Here is a 22,527-nt window from a genome sequence, read left to right as displayed (position 1 = left end):
TTGGAAGGCAAAATGATTTGGTAGGGTTACATAGCAATATGTCTTCTGCTCCAGATCACGTTCGTTCATTCATTCATTCACTCAAGAGATCGGCTTACCTATCATATGCCAGGAATGTTGGTACAGTAGCTGGATATCGTGATGACTCATCAGCGACCGCCTTGAAAGCGCTCTCTTTCGAGGACGGGAAGGCACCATCTGACAGAGCCTAGCCAGCGCCCACAGTAGGTGGCCTTTCACTAGTGCTGTAGAAGGGGGCAGGAGCCAGGTCAGGAAGTGCAGGCCTTAGCTAGCGGTTCAGATGGAGCCATGAAGGGCGACACCAGGATGACGGCTATGGAAGTGGCCAGAAGAAGACAGATTACCCTCAAAAGAAAGCCCTAGGCATCACTTAAGAAGTGGGCTTAACTTTTACATATTTATGTCTATTTTACTTGCACATTTTTAACAACAGCAGGAATTGAAATTGAGCATTTACCAGCGCAGGCACAGTGCATAGGGATTTTTTCCATTGCCTTTAGTCCTCGCCACAATCCCCAGATCAGGACTTAAAGGACCTTGACTTCATCATGAAGAAACTGAGGCTCGGAGAGGTTACCCGCCCAACGTCAGAGAGCTGATAAATTCTGGATCCAAAGCAAACAGCCATCGCATATTCTTCCCTCCCACTCTATTCTGGGGCTCGTTTGAGAGAGAAAAAGTCCAGATCGGGGCAGCCCAGCTTTCACTCTTTACACATTTTCCCAGATCCAGAATGGAGGCAACATCCGCTAGCACAACCAAAAGGTCGTGCGCAAAGGGCAACTCCGCCAAAGCCGTGGACTGACAAGGATTTGGGGCTTGGAGGGCAAACCCCGAGGAACCATCAACCCGCTACCCGCTCTATAATCCTCATCGCACCGGGAGCAGGGCGCCTGCAAGCCTCTTTGGGCAGCCAGCTTGCGGGACTCAACGCGCTTGCGCGGGGCCAGAGGTGCCACCCCCGCGCGAGCGCGCGGAGAGCCGAGCGCGCGGCCGGGGGAGCTGGCGGGCGCGCTGCGGCGTCGGCGTCGGCGCGCGCTCCAGGCAGAGGCTGCGTGGGCTCGGGAGGGAGCGAGGCGGCGGCGGCTGCGCCCCAGAGCCCAGGGGACGCGCGGGCCTCGAGCCGCGGGAGCCGACTGCTGCAGAGGAGACCCGGGGTTTCCGGCCCGGGGCGGGAGAGCTCGGCCAGCCGACTGCTCGCCTCAGAGCCGCCAGCTGCGTCCCTAGCCCGGAGTAGCCGCCGCCCCTGGAGACTCGCTTTGACAAGGGCCTAACCGCCGCGGCCGCTGGCGTCCGGACCGCTCGGACCCGTCGGGCCGGGCCGGGTGGGGACGAGCGTCGGGGCAGGTGCCGCCCCACGAGGGCCGGCCGGGGGCCAGGCGTTTAGCCGTGCAGCTCGCGGGCCGGGCTCGGCGGAGGGGCCGCCCGCGCAGCGCCCCCACCCCGTGGGCCGGAGGGGGAGTCGCGCCCCGCCTTCCCCCGGGACCGCCTGGCCGGAGCGGCGGGAGCCCGAACTGCCCGCGCCCGCCGCCGCCCGCCGGGCTCGCGCGGGAGACGAGGGAGGAGAAACTTTGCCTCTTATTGTTTTTGATCCTTAAGTGTGAGGAACTCTGTTGGGGAGGAAAAATGTCCTTCTTCAATTTCCGTAAGATCTTCAAGTTGGGGAGCGATAAGAAGAAGAAGCAGTACGAACATGTGAAGAGGGACCTGAACCCGGAGGAGTTTTGGGAAATTATAGGAGAATTGGGCGACGGAGCCTTTGGCAAAGTGTACAAGGTAAGAGGGAGAAAAGGGAAGTTACACTTGAGAGATCAAACAGCCAGCGGCCGGGAGTGGCACGAGGATTTCTTGCTCTCGCGTCCCGTTCCTGTCTTTGGGACCTTCTTTTGACTTCGTAAACGTACCTTGAAACTTTATTTAGGTTACCATCCGAGGAGTAGCTAAGACGTAGGGTTTAAGGTTGAACCAAATAGGGCCTGGATGTAGTTTAAAGAATGGTTGCCAAAGGGAGACAAGAGATGCAGTCTACTCTGTTCATCGTTAAAGGAAATGAGGGTGTTCTTTCATTAAAAGGAGGGGTCTGGTTTGGCCCTGAAATGTTTTCATATCAGAAATTCATATTTTAAAGTGGATTCTATTTTTCTGTTAAGCTGTTTGCATTCATTTAAAGTGGATTTCTATTTTTCTGTTAAGCTGTTTGCATTCATATATATGCTTATACTAAAATAGTTTCCTTTTGGGGTCCAGGGTATGTATTTGGTTGTGTCTATAGCTTATACATAACCAGTCTCTTGGGATGAGAGCAAAGCCATTGCTACTTGCAGACTATTCTTGAGTTGGTTGATAGAAAATTTCCAGAAGGAAACATGCATCTGATACTAGTTTCTAAATATAATAAGCATTGACTAGAAATCCATTCCAGGGCCTAAGAAATTAAAAAACACATACCCCCCGATATATATAAACAAATATTTTTTATACCCAGATATTCGTTTCAGTAGAAGGAAGTTTGCTGTTTCAGTCTGAGGGCATTTGTGTTAAATGTTTACTATCCTGTAAGGAGTATATGAATGATGTCATTGGAATATTTTCATCCGAAGGGTGAGGTTTTTATGAGACAGTTTTTAAGGGGAAGGACCCACAGGGTTGCCTAGATGTGAAATATAAATAACTTAGGTTTAGCTTACTCGTAATTTGGCCCCCACAAAAGTCCTGGGAGACATGCAGGTCCCTAGTATCTCCATTTCATAGATGAGGATGCTGAGACACAGAAATTGTTCACATTCACACCAGTCACAGCCTAGATTTGAACTCAACCCTTCTGACCCTGTGTTTATGATTACTGTTTTTTTTTTTTAAGCTTAAACCTCTGGTGGTAGAAGTGATAGCATTTTTCCTTCTTTCTAAGCACCATCCCACCCTGCCTTTGCTGGCTCTGACACATCTCAAAGCCCGCCTGCTTAGTCTGAAATATCTACTCTTTTCTGTGTGCTTTCAAAACACATTGTTCACATTGCTCCTATGGCACCTGACACATGTTACTGTGTTTATGTTATTATGATAAGACCAGGGGCCCAATTATGGTATACATTTGGGTTACTTCTATTGCCTTAGCACATAGTGCATTTCTCTTTATATTTGTTGAAGTGAAAGAATGTGTGTTACCTGCTTGTGAGTGCTGTTGATGCTCTTGTGTGCTGTGAAAGTTGACAGAGTAAACTTCAGTATCTATTGTGGATGGTATGGATTTCAACAGGAGCTTACAGTATAGATGTGTGGTAGACGGGCTTTTAGTGCAATGGGAAGATGCTTCTGGGAGTTAAGAATTGTGTTTTATTGCTGGTTGTCACAGACGAGCTTTGAGGTCTTAGACAGGACACTTAATGTCTCTGGACCTCCTTTTTCTTAGCTGGAAAATCATCGATTTCCCTAAATGTTTAGATTCCTTTACCCATTAATGTTGTGTCAGTATACAGCTATCTAGGAAAGGCGTAATAAATCCTCAAGGCATCTGGGATCTGGAAGTTAGAAGGCAGTAGGTGATTATGGGCAGTTTTCATGGTATGAATGTTTTATTGAATAGAAACAGTGTAGCATGAAGATACTGGCTCTGGAGTTGGACTGTATCTTGGCTCCCTCAATAGCAACCTCTGACGTTGCGTAAGTTACTTAATCATTCCATGTCTCGTTTTTCTCATCAGTAAAACCTACTCCTCAGTATGTGAGAATTAAAGGAAATAATAAATGTAAGGCACGAAAAAGGGCTCAGGAAATGGCAGAAAATTACTGTCGTTATATTTAGAGCTTGAAAACGAAATATGGGATGGGACAGGAAAAGGGACCTAGGAAAATAGTAAAACCATTTTCTGGCCCAGGCAGATTGTGTTGACATGCTAATACTCTGTGATTTAATTCTTTCATGACATTGCAAAGTGAATATGTCTTCCTATTGTGAGATACCTATTGAAAATTTTCTGAAAAATAAGAGCCTTACTCCATGTGGTTTAACACTGTAAGACTGTGTCAAGGATAATTTTTGTGGGCTTGGTATGTATTTTAGTGTGATATTTGAAGAATGGGAGTTCTTTGCATCTTCTCTTTTTGTCTCACTATTTTATGCTTCCAAGGAGTAAGCTGTGAACTTTTTAAAACAGAAAAGTTAAAATTTAAACTTATCTCATCTGTTATGTCTTTTTCCTAACCTCTTTTCCTGTCCACGATTCCCTAGAAAATTTAAATTTATAAACTTCCTTCCGTGTAGGAGGAAAAGCAATCAAAGCGTACAATAGTATGTATAGTGTGCAATAGAAAGCTGTTTCTGAAGTTGATTCCAACTATCATATGCTTATAACTGTTTACAAAGATTAATTTCTAAATAGGCAATTGTCTTGTATATTTAGTTTGTTTGAAACATTTTTTCATCATATAGTTGTATTTTTTTTAATAGTTGTATCCTTTCCACTTAGTCCTGCACCACATAGCTCTGTAACAGTTACTTTCTTGCTTGAAAGAGCTTCCTGATTTTAAATTTATTTTCTCTTTTTTAAATAGTATTATTTGACATATAAATGAAGATATGTAATATCCCTCACTTTTTTTTTTTTATGTTTGAATTTCTGTTGCTTTTAACAGAAAAAAAGGAATGCCATATAATCATCTGTTGAATTGAAGCTGGGTTACTGACTTGCGCTGGATGAAAAGTGATTCATTTTATGACCCTGATGGGCATGCGCCTTTTTAAAAATAGTGAAACATATAATCATTAGATTGAAAAGAACAACACATAGATGTACACTTAGCAAAGAGTAATAAAGTGAGCTCAATATTAACAACATCAGAGTAAACGAATTCTGCCAGCAGTCTAGAATCCTTTTCACCTCTTTTCTGAATTGATTCTGCTCTCCCACTAAAGGAAACCACTATCCTGCCTGTAAGTTAGTCATTTCTTCGTTTTCCTCATAGTTTACTATCCAGCAGTGTATAACTAAGCATCATACCTTTAGTTTTGTGTGTACCGAGTGTACTTTGTGTCTTACCTCTTTCAGAATCAGCTTTAGGTTTGTGAGATTTGTCTTTGTTATCACTAGAGTTGCAGTTAATTTTAATTGTTCCATAGAATTCCAATATATGATTATATCACCAGTTATTTACCATTGTCCTGTTGGATATATCAGTTGTTTTCAGTTTTGGGCTTTTATACTGGTGTATGTATGCATGAATTTCACTAAGACTTAACTTAGAAGTAGAATTGCTAGGTTATAGGGTAGTGTATCTTTAATTTTACTAGACTATACCAGTTTACACTCCCACCAGCATCCTATGAGAATTGTCCTTACTCTGCATTCTCTCCACCATTTGATATTGTTGGAATTTTTAAGTTTTGACAGTCTGATGTTTTATGTTTCATGTGGTTTTAATTCATCTTTTCTCTGACTACTAATAAGCGTTTCTTTTCGTAGGATTGTTAGTAACTTGGATTTCTTCTTTTGTGCTTAGTGTCTTGTTCATGTTCCTCTTGGATGTCTTTTTCTTGTTTATTTGTTGTGTGTTCTGGATTTTAACCATTTGCTGTTTATGGCTATTGCAAATACATTCTTCTGTGCCCATCTTTTCATTTTCTTTATGGTGTCTTTTTATGAACAAGAAATTCTTGATTTTAACATACTTCATTTTGTCTGTTTTTTTTTCTTTTTCAGTTAATGATTTCTGTATTGTATTTGAGAAATTCTTTCCTGGGGCACCCTTGCAGTTGTTGGGTGAGATGCTGCCTGATTCATGAATCACCTAATAAAGCCAGTTCGATTTTTGATTTAAAAAAAAAAGGCGAGAAAAGTTTTCCTAACCTTAGATCATGGAGATAAATCGCTATCTTACTTCTAAGAGCTTTTATGATTTTGCCTGTAACATTTATGTCTACAACCCACTTGGTGAAGATTTTTGCACATACTGTGAGGTAGGGGTCCGATTTCCTCGTCTTCCACAGTGGGCATGCAGGTGTCCCATGGCTCAGCACTGGGGGGACTCTTCCTCACTGCTCTGCAGCTTGTGTCTGTTTCTGGGGTTTCTAGTCTCTTCATTGATCAGTGTGTCTGTTCCTTTATCAGTTTTCCACTTAATTAGGAAAGCATCAAAACAAATCTCTGCTAGAGAAAGACTTCCTTTTCTTCTTCAGCAATGTCTAGTGTCTTCTTGGCCGTTAGGGCTTTCATGTACATTTTAGAATTAGCCTAACTGAGTTACACAAAGGGCTTCCCATGGGGTCAGTGGTAAAGAATCCTCCTGCCAATGCAGGAGACGCAGGAGATGTGAGTTTGATCCCTCCCTAGGTTGGGAAGATCCCCTGGAGAAGAAAATGGCAACCCACTCCAGCATTCTTGCCTGGGAAATCCTGTGGACAGAGGAGCCTGATGAGCTACAGTCCGTGGGGTCCCAAAGGGTCAGACACGACTAAGTGACAGAGCCTGCACACACGCATGCACGAGTTACACAGGAAACCTGTTGTGCTTTTTTGAAGGAGTTTTATTGAATTTGCAGATTAACTTTGTGAAAAATAACATCTCCATAATACTTGGTCTTTCCATCTATGCATCTGTTTTATTTCTAGATCTTTTTAAAAAAAAGTCTGTCAATAATGAATCATAATTTTCGCCTCTAGAATCTTAGGAGCTCAGACTACTTCGGGAGTGTCTTAAATGCTTTGTTTTTGCCATTGGGATTTCCTCCTTGTTTTGGTTATGTACATCCTTCAGTAGTCTTCAGAGAAATGATACATGAAAGGTTTATTTTTTTTTAAGACTAGGCCTGTCTGGATATGTCTCTATTGTAATGTCACACTTGATGTATAGTTTGGTTGTAGAATTCTAGTTCAAAAGTACATTTTTCTTAGGATTTTAGACTTTTCCATTCATTGCCTTTTGGCGTCAAGTGTTGCTCTTGAAAGTCCGTTGCCATTTTGTTTTCTGGTCCCTTGTGATCTTTCTCTCTTGATAGCTATTAGAATTTACATTTTATCTTCTGTGCATGGTAATGTACTTTGATATAGGTATTTTTTTTCTTCCTTTCATTTTGCTGGGCTCTTGGTTAGTCTTTTCAGTTCAGAGACTCATGTTCTTCAGTTCTGTGACATTTTCTTGTTCTTTTTATTTGACATCTCCCTGCTCACCTAATTAAATGGCTCTTGTTGTGGTCTTAGGATTCAAGTAAAAGAGTTAAATGGACACTTAATTCTTTTACTTGACCTCTCTCTGGAGCACTTGAGACCTTTGACCGTCATTTCCTTTAAAAAGCTGGCTTTTGGGTCACCATAGTTCTGATTTTTCTCGTACCTCTGTGTCTGCTCTTCAGATGTTTTTGCTGGCTCTTCTTGCTCTTCCTGACTTTCAGTGTTGGGGTTCCACAGGGCTGGATATAGGCCCTCATCTTTTCTTTTGAGAGCCCATCTTCTCCCGTGGCTTCAGTTACCATCTACATGAAATTTTGGTCTCTATCCCGAGATCTCCTTTCTGAACTCTGGATCCACCCATCCAGCTATCTATTGGAGCTTTCCACTCGAATGTCTCACAGCCGCTGCTGCTGCTGAGTTGCGTCAGTCGTGTCCGACTCTGTGCGACCCCATAGACGGTAGCCCACCAGGCTCCCCCGTCCCTGGGATTCTCTATGCAAGAACACTGGAGTGGGTTGCCATTTCCTTCTCCAGTGCATGAAGATGAAAAGTGAAAGCGAAGTTTCTCAGTTGTGTCCGACTCTTAGCGACCCCATGGACTGCAGCCTACCAGGCTCCTCCGTCCATGAGATTTTCCAGGCAAGAGTACTGGAGTGGGTTGCCATTGCCTTCTCCGTGAATGTCTCACAGATTCCTTAAACAGCAAGTAAAAAACATGAATTAATTGAATTCCTGATGTCGGTCCCAAATTTGCTTCTCCTGTGTTCCTCATTCAGTAATTGACATCTCCATCTACCAATTGCATAGACCAGGGACCTGGAAGTCATTCTTAACATCTTCTACTTCTTACCCACCAGACCCAATCAATCACCAAGCCTGTTAATTTCACCTATAAATATTTCTTGAATCTGTCTCCTCCTTTCTTTCTTTGTTGTTGTAATACTAGTCATAATTGCCATTATCTCTTACCTAGACTACTGCAGCGTTTTGGTGTATTTTGGGGCTTCATATAAATGTAATCATATGTGTGTTTTGTGTCTGGAATCTTTTATTCAACATTATGAGTAAGAATCTGCCTCTAGCTGTATGTAGTAGTCCTCTCATCTTTTTTGTTCATTTGTTCTATAGTCTTGCAATATATGAAATATTAAAATTGATCCATTCTACTTTTGATGGACTTTTGGATTATTTCCACTTTTTGTATATTAAGAATAAGACTTGTGAATATTGTTATACATGTTGATGTACATTTACATTCATTTCTATTGTATATGTACCTGGGAATGGATTTTCTAGGTTATCAGCTACGTGTATTTTAAGATTGAGAACATACTGCCAGACTTCTAAAGTGGTTGTACCAATTTACACCCCCATCAGTAGGGGATGGCAGTTTTCTGAATTGTTCTATATCCTCAGCAACACTTGCTACTATTATTAATACTGTTATTAATATTTTATGTTAGCCATTGTGGTGAGTGAAAAGTGGTTTTATTTACATTTTCCCGATGACTGAAAAAATTGAGTACCTTTTCATGCCTGTTGAGTATTTGGGTATTTTTCCCAGTGAATTTTCCTATTTGTTGCCGATTAAAAAAAAAAAACTTTATCAATGTATATAAAACACAGAATTCGCCCGTTCTATGTATATAATTTGGTGAGTTTTAATAAATTAGTACAGTTGTGCAACCATGACTGCAGTCTAGCTTTAGAATCCTCTTATGACCACTTGAAGCTCTCTTGTGCCCATTTACAGGCAATTCCTGTTCCCACTGGGGTTTTGTTTCTGTGATTACTGATGGGATTGAGTTTCTTTTCATATACTTACTGGCCGTTTGGGTTTCTTCTTCTCTGAAGTGCTCATGTTAAGGTCTTTGGGTTCCTTTTCTCGTTGGTTTATGGGAGCCTGGTTTTCCTGATACTGACCCTCTCGAGGTGTATGTGGCGCACCTTCTTTTCTCTTGGGCTCTCGTGGGTCTTTTGTTTCTCCTTATGAAGTCCTTCTTTATGTAGATGTTTCAGATTTTAGTGTAGTTCAGTGTACTAGCTTTTTATACATAGTTGGTGCTTTTTGTCTTTAAAAATTTCCTTACCCAAAGTGATGAAGTTGTCCTTCCATGTTACATTCTTAAAGTTTTATGGTATTATCTTCTATATTAGGTCTATAATTAAACTGATGTTGGTTCTTGTCTGTAGTATGAAATAGGGAGTCCAGTTTCATTTTTTCTATGTAGATACCTAGTTGTCTCAACAACATTTACTGAAAAGATCACCCTTTCCATACTGCTTTTCAGTGCCTCCAGCATATGTCAAATGTCCATATACTCATGATATATCTCTCTGACATTCCTTATTTCTTTAGGATGAATTCTTAGAATTGTTAGGGCAAAATACATGATCATTTATTTTTTACTGTGAAATTAACTCTAGAAATATATAAACTTACCTTGAAATTAAATTTTTAGTTATGCAAAAAATTTCTATTGATAAGGAATATTAACTTATTAGGGATAAAGTTAGTCTCTTTGGCCATCACTCTAATTATTGTTTCTTCTCTTCTCTCTGTAAATGTAACTGTTTGGTTTTTGTATCAACTATCATGGTTTCTTTCTTTTTTTTTTTTTTCCTTCTGGCCGTGCTGCACAACTTGCAGGATCTGTTTCCTGACCAGGGACTGATCTAGGCCGTGGCAGTGAAAGTCACCACCAGGGAACTCCCCATCATCAGTTTCATGTATATGTTCCTCGATATTTTTCTGTATACTTAACATACATGTACATGGGTTTTGCCTGTTTAAACAACCTAACAGCGGTCTATTTCTGTGCTTTTTTGTTCCTTGACCTTTTTCAAGGTTAGTTTTTATCCTTTTAAAAAATATTTGCTTTTTTGATAGACAAAAAGAGTATCTGTTTATTTCATTTTCCATATCTTTGATTTCTAAAGATATCACCATTTTAAAAATAATTGAATTATCCATATTCTGATGAGCTGTTTGTTTTCTTGTTGATCTGAAAGTACTTTTTATGACTGTGAAAATGAGCCCTTTATCATAATGGTGCATTTATTTTAGTTAAATTAGTTTATGTTGCTTTTTTCATATAAAGACATAGTGTTCTTTATTTTACAAAATCTGTCAGTGTGTTTCTTTGCCTTTTTTCTTCTTCGCTTTCATGCTTAGAAAACCTTTCCCTACCCAGGAATTAGATACGTATTTATCTATACTTTCTTCTTGACTTTTAATAGTATATTAAGAATTTTAATTTTAATTCATCTGGAATTTAATTTTTTTCTGTGGATTGACATGAAGCTCTATTCACCCTTGTTGTTTAGTCACTAAGTTGTGTATGATTCTTTCGCAACCCCGTGGACTGTAGCCCACCAAGTTCCTCTGTCCATTGCATTTTCCAGGCAAGAATACTGGAGTGGATGGCCATTCCCTCCTCCAGGTTGTCTTCCCAACCCAGGGTTCAAACTTGCGTCTCCTGCATTGGCAGGCGGATTCTTTACCACTGAACCACCAGGGAAGGCCCTGTTCCACCCGAAAAAAAAAACCCTAAAATATGTTTTATCTGTTTCTAAAACTTTAAATACTATTCTGAAAATATTGCAGAGTATAAAGGAGACTATATACATATAATACCTTTTAGGTTATATCTGTTGGTTAACCTGTTAACAAAAATTCAAGGGGATACTAATGTGGTTAGAAGCTTGAACAGTACAAAAGTGATAAAATTGAAAAATGAAACGTTTCCGACCAGTCCTTTTCCCCAAAGTCAGTCACTGTAACAATATCTGTGTGTCTTTTCGGATAAAATTTTATGCCTGTTTGAGCATATGTATGAATGCTTGTTTGTAAAACTGAAAATATATTTACACACACACACATGTATATACAGGTGAACTTAACTGCATATCAAATTGATAACATAGTCATACTGGAAAAGTGCTTGAAATAATTTTTGAGTAGAGTACTCTGACTAGTGGGATATATTTATTTATTTATTTTAAAATTTATTTTAATTGGAGGCTAATTACTTTACAGTATTGTGGTGGTTTTGCCATACATTGACATGAATCAGCTATGGGTGTACATGTTTTTCCCATCCTGAACCCCTGTCCCACCTCCCTCCCCATCCCGGCCCTCTGGGTCAAGACTAGTGGGATATATTTAAAGGATAAAAAGAATAGTAAAGAATGCTTGAACTTGATTAAATAGGTTTATTACTAGTAGTGATATTGATGCTATAATTCTGAAAATACTTTATATATATACTATAGGATAGAACAAATTAGTTAATATAGTTTTGTTTTAAGAACTAGGGTTATAACTGAGAGAAAGGGGTTAAAAGCTTGAAATGTAAGGAAGAACCCTGTGATGATTTTTGAACTAGAGGTTTTAGTTTGAACTTATAACACATTCACTTGTGTGCACAAGTACACACACACAATCAGTTCAGTTCAGTTGCTCAATCGTGTCCGACTCTTTGCGACCCCATGAACCGCAGCTCCCCAGGCCTTCCTGTCCATCACCAACTCCCGGAGTCCGCCCAAACCCATGAACACCAGGACCAAGGACATCCTTTAGGATGGACTGGTTGGACTTCCTTGCAGTCCAAGGGACTCTCAAGAGTCTTCTCCAACACCACAGTTCAAAAGCATCAATTCTTCCACACTCAGCTTTCTTCATAGTCCAACTCTCACATCCATACCTGACTACTGGAAAAACCATAGCCTTGACTAGATGGACCTTTGTTGGCAGAACAATGTCTCTGCTTTATAATATGCTGTCTAGGTTGGTCATAACTTTCCTTCCAAGGAGCAAGCGTCTTTTAATTTCATGGCTGCAATACATATATACATATTCATATTTTCTACCGACAGAGGCCTAGAAATGATGATAATTAATACTCCTACCTCTTGGTTTCTAAATACCATTCCCCATTAAAACTAACCAGGACTCATTGAAATGTCTGATCCAGGTCTGAACTAGAGAAGTACAGAGGTGATAAAATTGAAAAGTAAAATCCTCTCCACTCCTTGTTTTTTCCCAGAGGAGCCTGGGATATATTGTATGAGAAAGCTCAAGGATATAAGCTTTATGCTCATATGCTCAAAAATCAAAGAATATGGTCAAAAATTAATGGGGACATGCCAAAGAATACAGGTTAGTTTGAACTACAAAAATATCAACAACAAAATAGTAACCTGCTAGAGGAATGCTAACTAGTTGATACATAAAGATTGATATAATTCAGAAAAACTCGTGCAACCATACGATAGTAATTCAGGCAAAAATTATTGAAGGATATTAAAATCATTGTGTGAAAGAGTGTGGAGGAACAGGGTTTCACCCCATAAGTATCATAATACCACCCCATATAACGTACCTTTACGGTAGAGAGAGCTGATGGATACCATCTTAAGTGATCAAACCTAGGGTTAATCAACAGTAGTAAGATAAGCTGTGTTTTCTGGTGCTACTCATTGGGAACTGTATAATCACCTAATGTTGTGTTTTTTATCAAAGGTATTTAACCTGAATCTAATAATGAAGAAACACAAATCCAAATAGTGGGACAGTCTACAAAAGAGTGATTTGAAAGCAAGGATGACAAAATGTTAACAGTTGGTAACTCTGGGTGAGGGGTATATAGTTGGTCACTGTCTGTTCACTCAATTTCTTTGTAGGTTTGGATTTTTCAAATTAAAAAAGGAAAGGATCACATTTTAAAATACTGTTCTGCGCATTGCTTTATTTCACTTAACAGTTCTTCTTTTCACGTGTTTTTCTCCCTTTATATATTCATCATTTTTCTCTTTCTATGAAAGGAAAGAGAAAGTCTCTTTTCAGAATGGGTAACTACTTCTGTATTATGCTACTGCAGTTACCTGGTGTTTAGTAAATACTGCATTGTATTTTGAACTCAATACCACATGAAGTCCAAATTCCTAGCATATATACATATATGTTTTAAAAAAGGTAACTGAAACTTTGAATTGTAAAAATGGCTTTAATGTGCTGGCTTATCTTTTTTCCTTATAAAAATCTTTTTTGTGTTGAATTTCTTATCTTGACAGCAGCTTGTTTTGGCCCTTTACTTTTATAATTTAACGTGGAGAATGTTTTTGTGGTAATGATCTTCCTTACCATTTAAAAGCCTTTATTTTTCTTGAATTAATTTCCAGAAGTAGTATGTCTTTGTCCTATTTCTAAATATTAAAAAAAATTCTTTTTGTGTTCTCATTTTTTCAGCCTTTCAACTATGTAACCCGTGCAAATTCCTAAAGCTTATCTATCACACAATTATCAAAAATGTTGCAGTTTATTCATGCTGCTCAGTCAGCAAGTCCATGAAATAAATGGGAAAACTGTGTTATCTGAGAACTGGTAAAACATTTTAGAAACTGCTGATTTAACCAACATTAACTTATTATTGACACTTTGTTGGTATCTTGACTGACCAATAACTAAGTTTTCTGTAAATAACGAGAGCAGTATAAATAAAGTAGTGTTTGGGAATATAAAGAGAATATAAAGTATATTCTTTTCTTTTTCACAGAATTCAGGAAATGGCATGAAAATGTGTTCTTTTAAAAGCATTTAAGTTAATTAATTTGGCCACACCACATGGTATGCAGGATCTTAGTTCCCTGACTAGGGATCAAACCTGTGCCCTCTGCGGTGGAGAATTCCTTTAAAAAAGGATATCTGTAATATTTTCCACCTGTTAATGGAAGAGTATATTGTATAGCTGATCCTCATTATTTGCAGATTCTTTATTTGCAAATTTATCTACTTACTAAAATCTATTTGCAGCCCCCAAACCTGTGCCTGTAGTGCTTGCACAGTTGTTTGTGTACACGTGCAAAGTTGTGTAAGATGTGAGTGCCTAGATGCGCTTGTTTTGTGCTGAGATCAAACCTGGTAGTGCTCTGTCTTGCCTCACCTCATACAGAGAGGCCCAGAGGATGGAAGGAGAGGGGGCTGCGTACTGTAGTGCAAGAGGCTCCTGGTTGGGGACCAGCTGGATGGGGTTTGAACCCAAACTCTGGCACCTATTGTTGGAGCAGCCTCGAACAAATCACCAAACATTTCTGAACTTCATTTTCTCTTTTGTGAAACAAGTAGAATCTATCAGGATGAGCTGTTTGAGATCTAAGGTTATAGTCTGTGTGGGGGGGAATGTGTGTGTGTATTTCTTCTAGGAGCAGTGGTTCAGTATTCACTAATTCAGAGTTTGTAGTGACTCTGTAGAACACATGAGAATAAATAGTAGAAATTAACTGTATCTTTGCTAAGTTATGTTGAGTAATTTTGTTCTTATCTGATATTCACTCTTATTCCTACCAAAATCTTATCTGGGTTCTAGAAGATCACCAGATTAGCATGTAATATAAAACAGTTAATAGTATCTAAACAGTCTAAAACCATCTTCTTTCTCTAGTGCTGTTTTTTTCCCAGACTGCTCTTTGGAAATTTGAATATTTATTAACCAAATATTTAATATACAGTTCTCCCATCTGTCATCCTCAGCTCCAAACACCCCATTCTGTGGTTCTGCCTTGTGAGGTTGTTCTGAGATTTTTGCAGATCACCGTTTCTGTCTTGCCAGGTGCTCACTTTTAGTTTTCAGAAGTGTTGAACACTACAGGAGGAGGTGAGAGAGCGCCTGCATCTTTCTGCTTCCTGTGGCTCCCTGTCTCCTTTGCTGTTACTTTGACCATCATCCTAGGGGAACTTCTCACCCCAGCAATAGCTGTCCCAGATTCAGTTTGTAGTTTTTCTAACACTCACAGAGCTAGTCTTATGATAACCCTTACAAACACCAGCTCTGATTGGCTAGTCCTCTCTTCCTGAAAAGGTACCCTGGTCTCGCAAGATCCCTCTTCCAAGTTCAGAGACTCAGCAGCAGCTGAGCACCACTCTTTCCTCAGGGATCTGAGTTTCAGCTCTGCAGAATCTTTTCCTCCAAGTTGCTGAGTTTGTGTCATTGCCGTCTCTTTCCTTGGCTCCTGTGATTCATGAAGATAAAAACATAGTGATTTTTAAGTGATCATGACTGATTTTTGAAAACTTTACCCATTGAAATTATAGCTCCTTTAAATTAACATCTGAGTGTTTGTTATTTCATTCTTGTTTTTATTAACATTTGTTTAGTTAAAATTTTGTCTAGAATTTTCATTCTTTTTCTTTTTAATGCCTTATTTGCATTATGTCTGTTTAAAGTATGGTTTTGCTCACATCAGTTTATTTCAGTTTTGAATTTCAGAGTTCTCTCAAACCAGATCGTGATGAATATTTTCAAGCAGTATGTAAGAGGCACTCTATTTTCTAATGTAAATTTTATTTATTATTTATATTAAACCAAATGGTACCATCACTGACTTAATCAGTATATCCAGGGCAATGGAATAATGAAATTTGTTGCTACAAAGAACTTTAGAGATTATCCAATATTAATTATTTTTCCTTTCATGCCATTCTGTTAACAAGTAAAAGATATATCTTTAAAATCTCTCCTGCCATGAGCAGAGGCATGCAAAAGAAGGATGACTTTTTACCTCTACTCACAATATCCTTGGTCTCCTAGCACTGCTTGTGTTTTACAGTGTTCCTTTTCAAGGACAGTTGCTCTGCTCTCTTTCTTCCCAAAGTGTTACATGAAAATGGTGAGAGAAGGACATTTCTCACTGACTTATTTCCTGACTTGGGGGAGGGTGAGTTCTGTGTATTATTTTTTCAACTGAAGTGTCTTTCTTGGATAAACTTAGTGCCATGTTTCACCCAGTTAAGACAGACCTTCAGCTTTTTAACGTTTCTGAAACTGGGATAAGTCCCGATTCGTTGTTTGATGCCTTAACATTGTTCGCCAGGTGGCAGTTGTGATATATATATCATTGTGCATTGTGAATGCAGCTGTATCTCAGTATCATACAGTTGCAACCCGTTGATGTTTCAATCAATAAGCCATTTAAGAATGTTGTGAAGAAAGAATGTGAGTCCTGGTTGTCATCTAAAAGCTTCTTTTCGCAGCTGTTACAAGATCAAGAGAATATCAGCATTATGATTTCAAAATAGGAGGTAGTGGCTTCAAAGAAAATTTTCTAGACAGTAGCAGAGGAATACTTTTTAAAGAAATGCTGTATCACCAAAGCTTTTCGTGACCAGAGGATAATATTGTGTGAAAACACAGACATTAGATAATTCTGAGTGAAAAAGTGACTCAGAAGAGTTAACTGTGAAGTGTTTTATTTTTCCTGTATTTACAAAGATAATATACAATAGCAGTTTTTCTCTAGATCTATCCAAAAGAGCTCTTAAAAAGGAATAATGTGAAAATTCTAAATGACAAACTTCTGTCATAGTTTATTAGCAGTTTTTCTTTCTTTGCAGAACATAAGATAATGGGCTTCCCTGGTAGCTCAGTCAGTAAAGAATCCGCGGGCAATGTGGGAGACCAGCTTTCGATCCCTGGGTGGGGAAGATCTCCTGGAGAAGGAAATGGCTGCTGCTGCTGCTAAGTCGCTTCAGTCGTATCCGACTCTGTGCGACCCCATAGACGGCAGCCCACCAGGCTCCCCCGTCCCTGGGATTCTCCAGGCAAGAACACTGGAGTGGGTTGCCATTTCCTTCTCCAATCCATATTCTTGCTTGGAAAATCCATGGACAGAGGAGCCTGGTGGGCCACAGTCCCTGGGGTCACAGAGAAACTGACATGACTTGGTGACTACACCACCATTCTCTGAACCCTAAACATTAGGGTTACTTTGTTAGTAATTAGCATTGATTTCTACCTCTGTTTTTACCTAAGGAGGTAAAATGAAGCAAAGTATACTAGGAAGCAAAGGAGAATTCCCACATAGAAGCTTATACCTAGTTTAATTGTTCTTCCATCATCATCTCCAAGATTAGGTAATAGATCCCTAAGAAATATCCCATAGACTGATGTTTTAGTACCTTGTTGCCTCTATACAAATAATACATGTCCATTAAAAAATGTGAACAGTGTGAAAACTACAGAGAAAGTCAAAGGCACATGAAACTGCCACCCCCAATGATGTCTTTCCAAGTATTTCTTATATAGCTATCCCTATGTAAAAGTGGATGTGTAGTTTTTGTAAAATTGCATACATTTCCTATTTAGTAAGTTGCTTTTCTTCCCATTCAGAAATATATTGTGGTTTTTGTTCTATCTTAAGAAATATTAATTGATTATCAGTTAATTTTAATGGTTGCATAATTCTCCATTATAGAAGCATACTGAATGATTTAAGTAGGTTTTTGTTAATGGACATTTAGGCTGATTAAGTTTTCTTTATTATAAACAGTGCTTTGGTGAATGTTTTCTGCATATATATATTTATTTTATAAAATTTTCTCCTTATAAATTATTAAAATGGAATTGGGCATTTATTTATTAAGACACTTACTACTAGCTTTTGAAAGTTTGCTGTTTTTTCTTATAAAATGATAGATTTGCTGAAGTGATGGTAACATGCATAATGTTGAAAATCTCCTTTAACGACCTTTGTGTATGTGCTCGGTCGTCTTGTCCGGCTCTGCGACTCCGTGGACTGTGGCCCACCAGACTCCTCTGTCCGTGTAATTTTTTAAAAAACCTAGTTAGTATTTTTGACTTCCCTGGTGGCTCAGACGGTAAAGCGTCTGCCTACAATGCGGGAGACCCGGGTTAAATCCCTGGGTTGGGAATATCTCCTGGAGAAGAAAATGGCAACCCACTCCAGTATTCTTGCCTGGAGAATCCCATAGACGGAGAAGCCTGGCAGGCTACAGTCCATGGGGTCGCAGAGTCGGACACGACTGAGCGACTTCACTTCAGTTAGTATTTTATGATTTGATTCCTAACTTTAAAATAATGATCTTGACTTCTACACATTTTGAAACCTTCCCTTTGTAATAAATGGAAGTGAGAAGTTATTCAGTTAAAGAAAGAAAATAGAAAAGTTAAAGTACTAAAAACAACGAAAAATGATTAAACTGATGGAAATATAGGGAAACTAGGAAGGGTAATGATTAAGATAAAGAAAGAGTTTTGGAAACAGCCTGGATTTGAATCTCGATTCTGCCTCTTTCTTCTTCCTGGCCTTGTGGAAGCATTTTAATCTCTCTGAGTTTATCCTTCTTTAAAGCAGGAATGCTAATATATCATGGTATCATTTTGAGGATTAACAAATAATAGTAATAATTCCAGGTAACATTTTTGAATTCTTTTTACTGTGAATGGCAGGCAGTGTATTAAATGTTTATATGTATTTTTTCCCTTGGCAAATATCTGTTATATTAATTCTCACAAACTTGTGAGTTGTAAGTACATTTTATTGATGAGGAAGCTAAGTCTAAGAGAAGGATTTTGTAAGTTGCTGAACGTAGTTATTAAGTGGCAAAATCATAATTTGAACCCTAACAGTCTGATCCAGTAGAACCTGCAACTTGAAATTCTGTCTGTATTAAGCACTTAGCATGTATCTGTTAATATTTATGTTTAGACTACCTTTAAAAACTAAGTATAACAGAGAATGAGAAGATAAGCCACTGACTGGGAGAAAATGTTTGCAAATGACATATCTGATAAAGGACTGTAATTCGAAATATATTAAGAATTCTTAAAACTCAACAGTTTGAAAACCATGGTCTGATTAAAATATAGCCCAAAGATTTGGGCATCTCACCAAAGAAGATATTCAGATGGCCAATAAGCATATGAAAAGACGCTCAACATCATCTGTCATTAGGGAGTTGTAAATTTAAAGAGGGGGACACCACTACACACGTATTAGAATGACAGAAACCTCCACCAGCACAACCAAATGCAGGCAAGGGTGAGGAGCAACAGTTCGGCGCAGTCACTCAAGTCGTGACCGACTCTCTGCGACCCCATGGACTGCAGCACGCCAGGCTTCCTGTCCATCACCAGTTCCTGGAGTTTATTCTAACTCATGTCCATTGAGTCGGTGATGCCATCCAACCATCTCATCCTCTGTCATCCCCTTCTCCTCCCACCTTCAATCTTTCCCAGCATCAGGGTCTTTTCCAGTGAGTCAGTTCTTCGCATCAGGTGGCCAAAGTATTGGAGTTTCAGCTTCAGCATCAGTCCTTCCAATGAATATTCAGGACTGATCCCTTTAGGATGGACTGGTTGGATATCCTTGCCATCCAAGGGACTCTCAAGAGTCTTCTCCAACACCACAGTTCAAAAGCATCAATTCTTCAGCTCTCAGCTTTCTTAATAGTCCAACTCTCACATCCATACATGACTACTAGACTATTGGAGCAACAGGAACTCTCAGTCATTGCTGTTTGGAATACAAAATAGTATAGCCACTTTGAGTTCACTTCAGTTGCTCAGTCGTGTCCGACTCTTTGAGACCCTGGACTGCAGTACACCAGGCCTCCCTGTTCATCACCAACTCCTGGAGTTTACTCAAACCCATGTCCATCCAGTCGATAATGCCATCCAACCATCTCATCCTCTGTCATCCCCTTCTCCTTCTGCCCTCAATCTTTCCCAGCATCAGGGGCTTTTCCAGTGAGTCAGCTCTTTGCATCAGGTGGCCAAAGTATTGGAGTTTCAGCCTCAACATCAGTCTTTCCAATGAATACTCAGGACTGATTTCCTTTAGGATGGACTGGTTGGATCTCCTTGTAGTCCAAGGGACTCTCAAGAGTCTTCTCCAACAGTATAGTACAAAAGCATCAATTTTTTGGAGTTCAAAAACAGTTGGACTTTATAGTCCAACTCTCACATCCATACATGACTACTGGAAAAACCATAGTTTTGACTAGATGGACCTTTGTTGGTAAAGTAATGTCTTTGTTTTTTAATATGCTGTCTAGGTTGGTCATAACTTTTCTTTCAGGGAGCAAGCATCTTTTAATTTCATGGCTGCAGTCACCATCTGCAGTTATTTTGGAGCCCCCAAAATAAAGTCTCACTGTTTCCACTGTTTCCCACTTTAGAAGACAGTTTGTCAGTATCTTGCAAAACTACACATACTTTTGAAGTGAAGTGAAGTTGCTCAGTTGTGTCCGACTCTTTGCAACCCCATGGACTGTAGCCTACCAGGTTCCTCAGTCCATGGGATTTTCCAGGCAAGAGTACTAGAGTGGGTTGCCATTTCCTTCCCCAGGGGTTCTTCCCGACCCAGGGATTGAGCCTGGGTCTCCCGCATTGTAGGCAGACGCTTTACTGTCTGAGCTACCGGGGAAGGTGGTATACTATACACTTACTTTTACCGTATGATCCAGTAATTCTGCTCCTTTGTACTTACTCAGAGAAGTTGAAAACTTAAATCCACACAAAAAGTTGCATGCAGATGTTTATAGCAGCTTTATTCATCATTGCTAAAACTTGGAAACAACCAAGATGCCTTCAGTTGGTGAATGAATAAACATGCCTACTACATCGGTGTATCCAACTATTATTTAGCACTAAAAAGAAATTAGGTATCAAACCATGGAAAGATGTGGAGGAATCTTAAATGCATGTTACTCAGTGAAAGAAGCCAATCTGAAAAGGCCACATACTGCATGAAAAACAGAAAACGGTGGAGACAGTAAAAAGATCAGGGGAGGGGTTAGGAGAAAGAGTGGGGTGAATAGGCCGAGCATAGAGATCTTTAGGGCAGTGGAACTGTTCTGTATGATATTAACATGGTGGATACATATCATGTATTTTCTCCAGACCCATAGAAGTCACACCAGGAGTTCATCCTAATGTAAACAGTGCACTTCAGGTAATGATGATGTGTCAATATAGATTCCTCAGCTTTAGCAAATGTACCACTCTGGTGCAGAATGTTGGTAGTGGGGAAGGCTGTGCATGAACAGGGAAGGGTTGTATATGGAAGCTCTTTGTACTTTCTGCTACATTATATCTACTTTCTGTACATTATATCTACTACTGTGGGCAAGAATCTGTTAGAAGAAAGGGAGTTGCCATCATAGTCAACAAAAGAGTCACAATGCAGTACTTGGATGCAGTCTCAAAAATGACAGAATGATCTCTGTTCATTTCCAAGGCAAGCCATTCAATATCACAGTAATCCAAGTCTGTGCCCCAACCAGCAATGCTGAAGAAGCTGAACGGTTCTGTGAAGACTTTCAAGACCTTCTAGGACTAACACCCAAAAAAGATGTCCTTTTCATTATAGGGGCCTCGAATGCAAAGTAGGAAGTCAAGAAATACCTGGAGTAACAGGCACATTTGGCCTTGGAGTACAGAATGAGGCAGGGCAAAGGCTAAAAGAGTTTTGCCAAGAGAATGCACTGGTCATAGCAAATACCCTCTTCCAACAACACAAGAGAAGACTCTGCACATGGACATCACAAGATGGTCAATACTGAAATCAGGTTGATTATATTCTTTGCAGCAAAAGATGGAGAAGCTCTATACAGTCAACAAAAACAAGCCCAGGAGCTGACTGTGGCTCAGATCATGAACTCCTTATTGCCAAATTCAGACTTGAAGAAAGTAGGGAAAACCACTAGGCCTTTCAGGTATGACCTAAATCAAATCCCTTACGATTATACAGTGGAAGTGAGAAGTAGATACAAGGGATTAGATCTGACAGAGTGCCTGGAGAACTGTGGACCAGAGGTTCGTGACATTGTACAGGAGGCACGGATCAAGACCATAATGCAAAAAGGCAAAATGGCTGTCTGAGGAGGCCTTACAAATAGCTGTGAATAGAAGAGAAGTGAAAGGCAAAGGAGAAAGGAAAGATATACCCATTTGAATGCAGAGTTCCAAAGAACAGCAAGGAAAGATAAGAAAGCCTTCCTCAGCAATCAATGCAAAGAAAGAGAGGAAGACAATAGAATGGGATAGAGATCTCTACAGGAAAATTAGAGATACCAAGGGAACATTTCATGCAAAGATGGGCACAATAAAGGGCAGAAATGGTATGGACCTAACAGAAGCAGAAAATATTAAGAAGAGGTGGCAAGAATACACAGAAGAACTGTACAAAAAAGATCTTCATGACCCAGATAATCACGATGGTGTGATCACTCGCCTAGAGCCAAACATCCTGGAATGCGAAGTCAAGTGGGCCTTAGGAAGCATCACTACGAGCATAGCTAGTAGAGGTGATGGAATTCCAGTGGAGCTATTTCAAATCCTAAAAGATGATGCTGTGAAAGTGCTGCACTCAATATGCCAACAAATTTGGAAAACTCAGCAGTGGCCACAGGACTGGGAAAGGTCAGTTTTCATTCCAGTCCCAAAGAAAGGCAATGCCAAAGAATGCTCAAACTACCACACAATTGCACTCATCTCACACGCTAGTCAAGTAATGCTCAAAATTCTCCAAGCCAGGCTTTAACA

General features: G+C 39.7%; 1 protein-coding gene across 2 annotated transcripts in view; it reads left to right on the top strand.

Annotated features, from left to right (window-relative positions):
- The window catches only part of SLK (STE20 like kinase), a 61,352-nt gene continuing 39,914 nt past the window's right edge, over positions 1,090–22,527 (top strand). For both annotated transcript variants that reach the window (XM_005698432.3, XM_005698431.3), the window contains exon 1: positions 1,090–1,797. In XM_005698432.3, coding sequence (XP_005698489.1) covers positions 1,648–1,797 — 150 coding nt within the window. In that variant the 5' untranslated portion in view covers positions 1,090–1,647. The remainder of the gene's footprint in view (positions 1,798–22,527) is intronic.

Source organism: Capra hircus, chromosome 26 (assembly GCF_001704415.2).
Source record: "Capra hircus breed San Clemente chromosome 26, ASM170441v1, whole genome shotgun sequence".
In the NCBI taxonomy this organism is placed as follows: domain Eukaryota; kingdom Metazoa; phylum Chordata; class Mammalia; order Artiodactyla; family Bovidae; genus Capra; species Capra hircus.
Note: the sequence above shows the minus strand (reverse complement) of the source record. Positions and strands in the feature narration are given on the sequence as shown.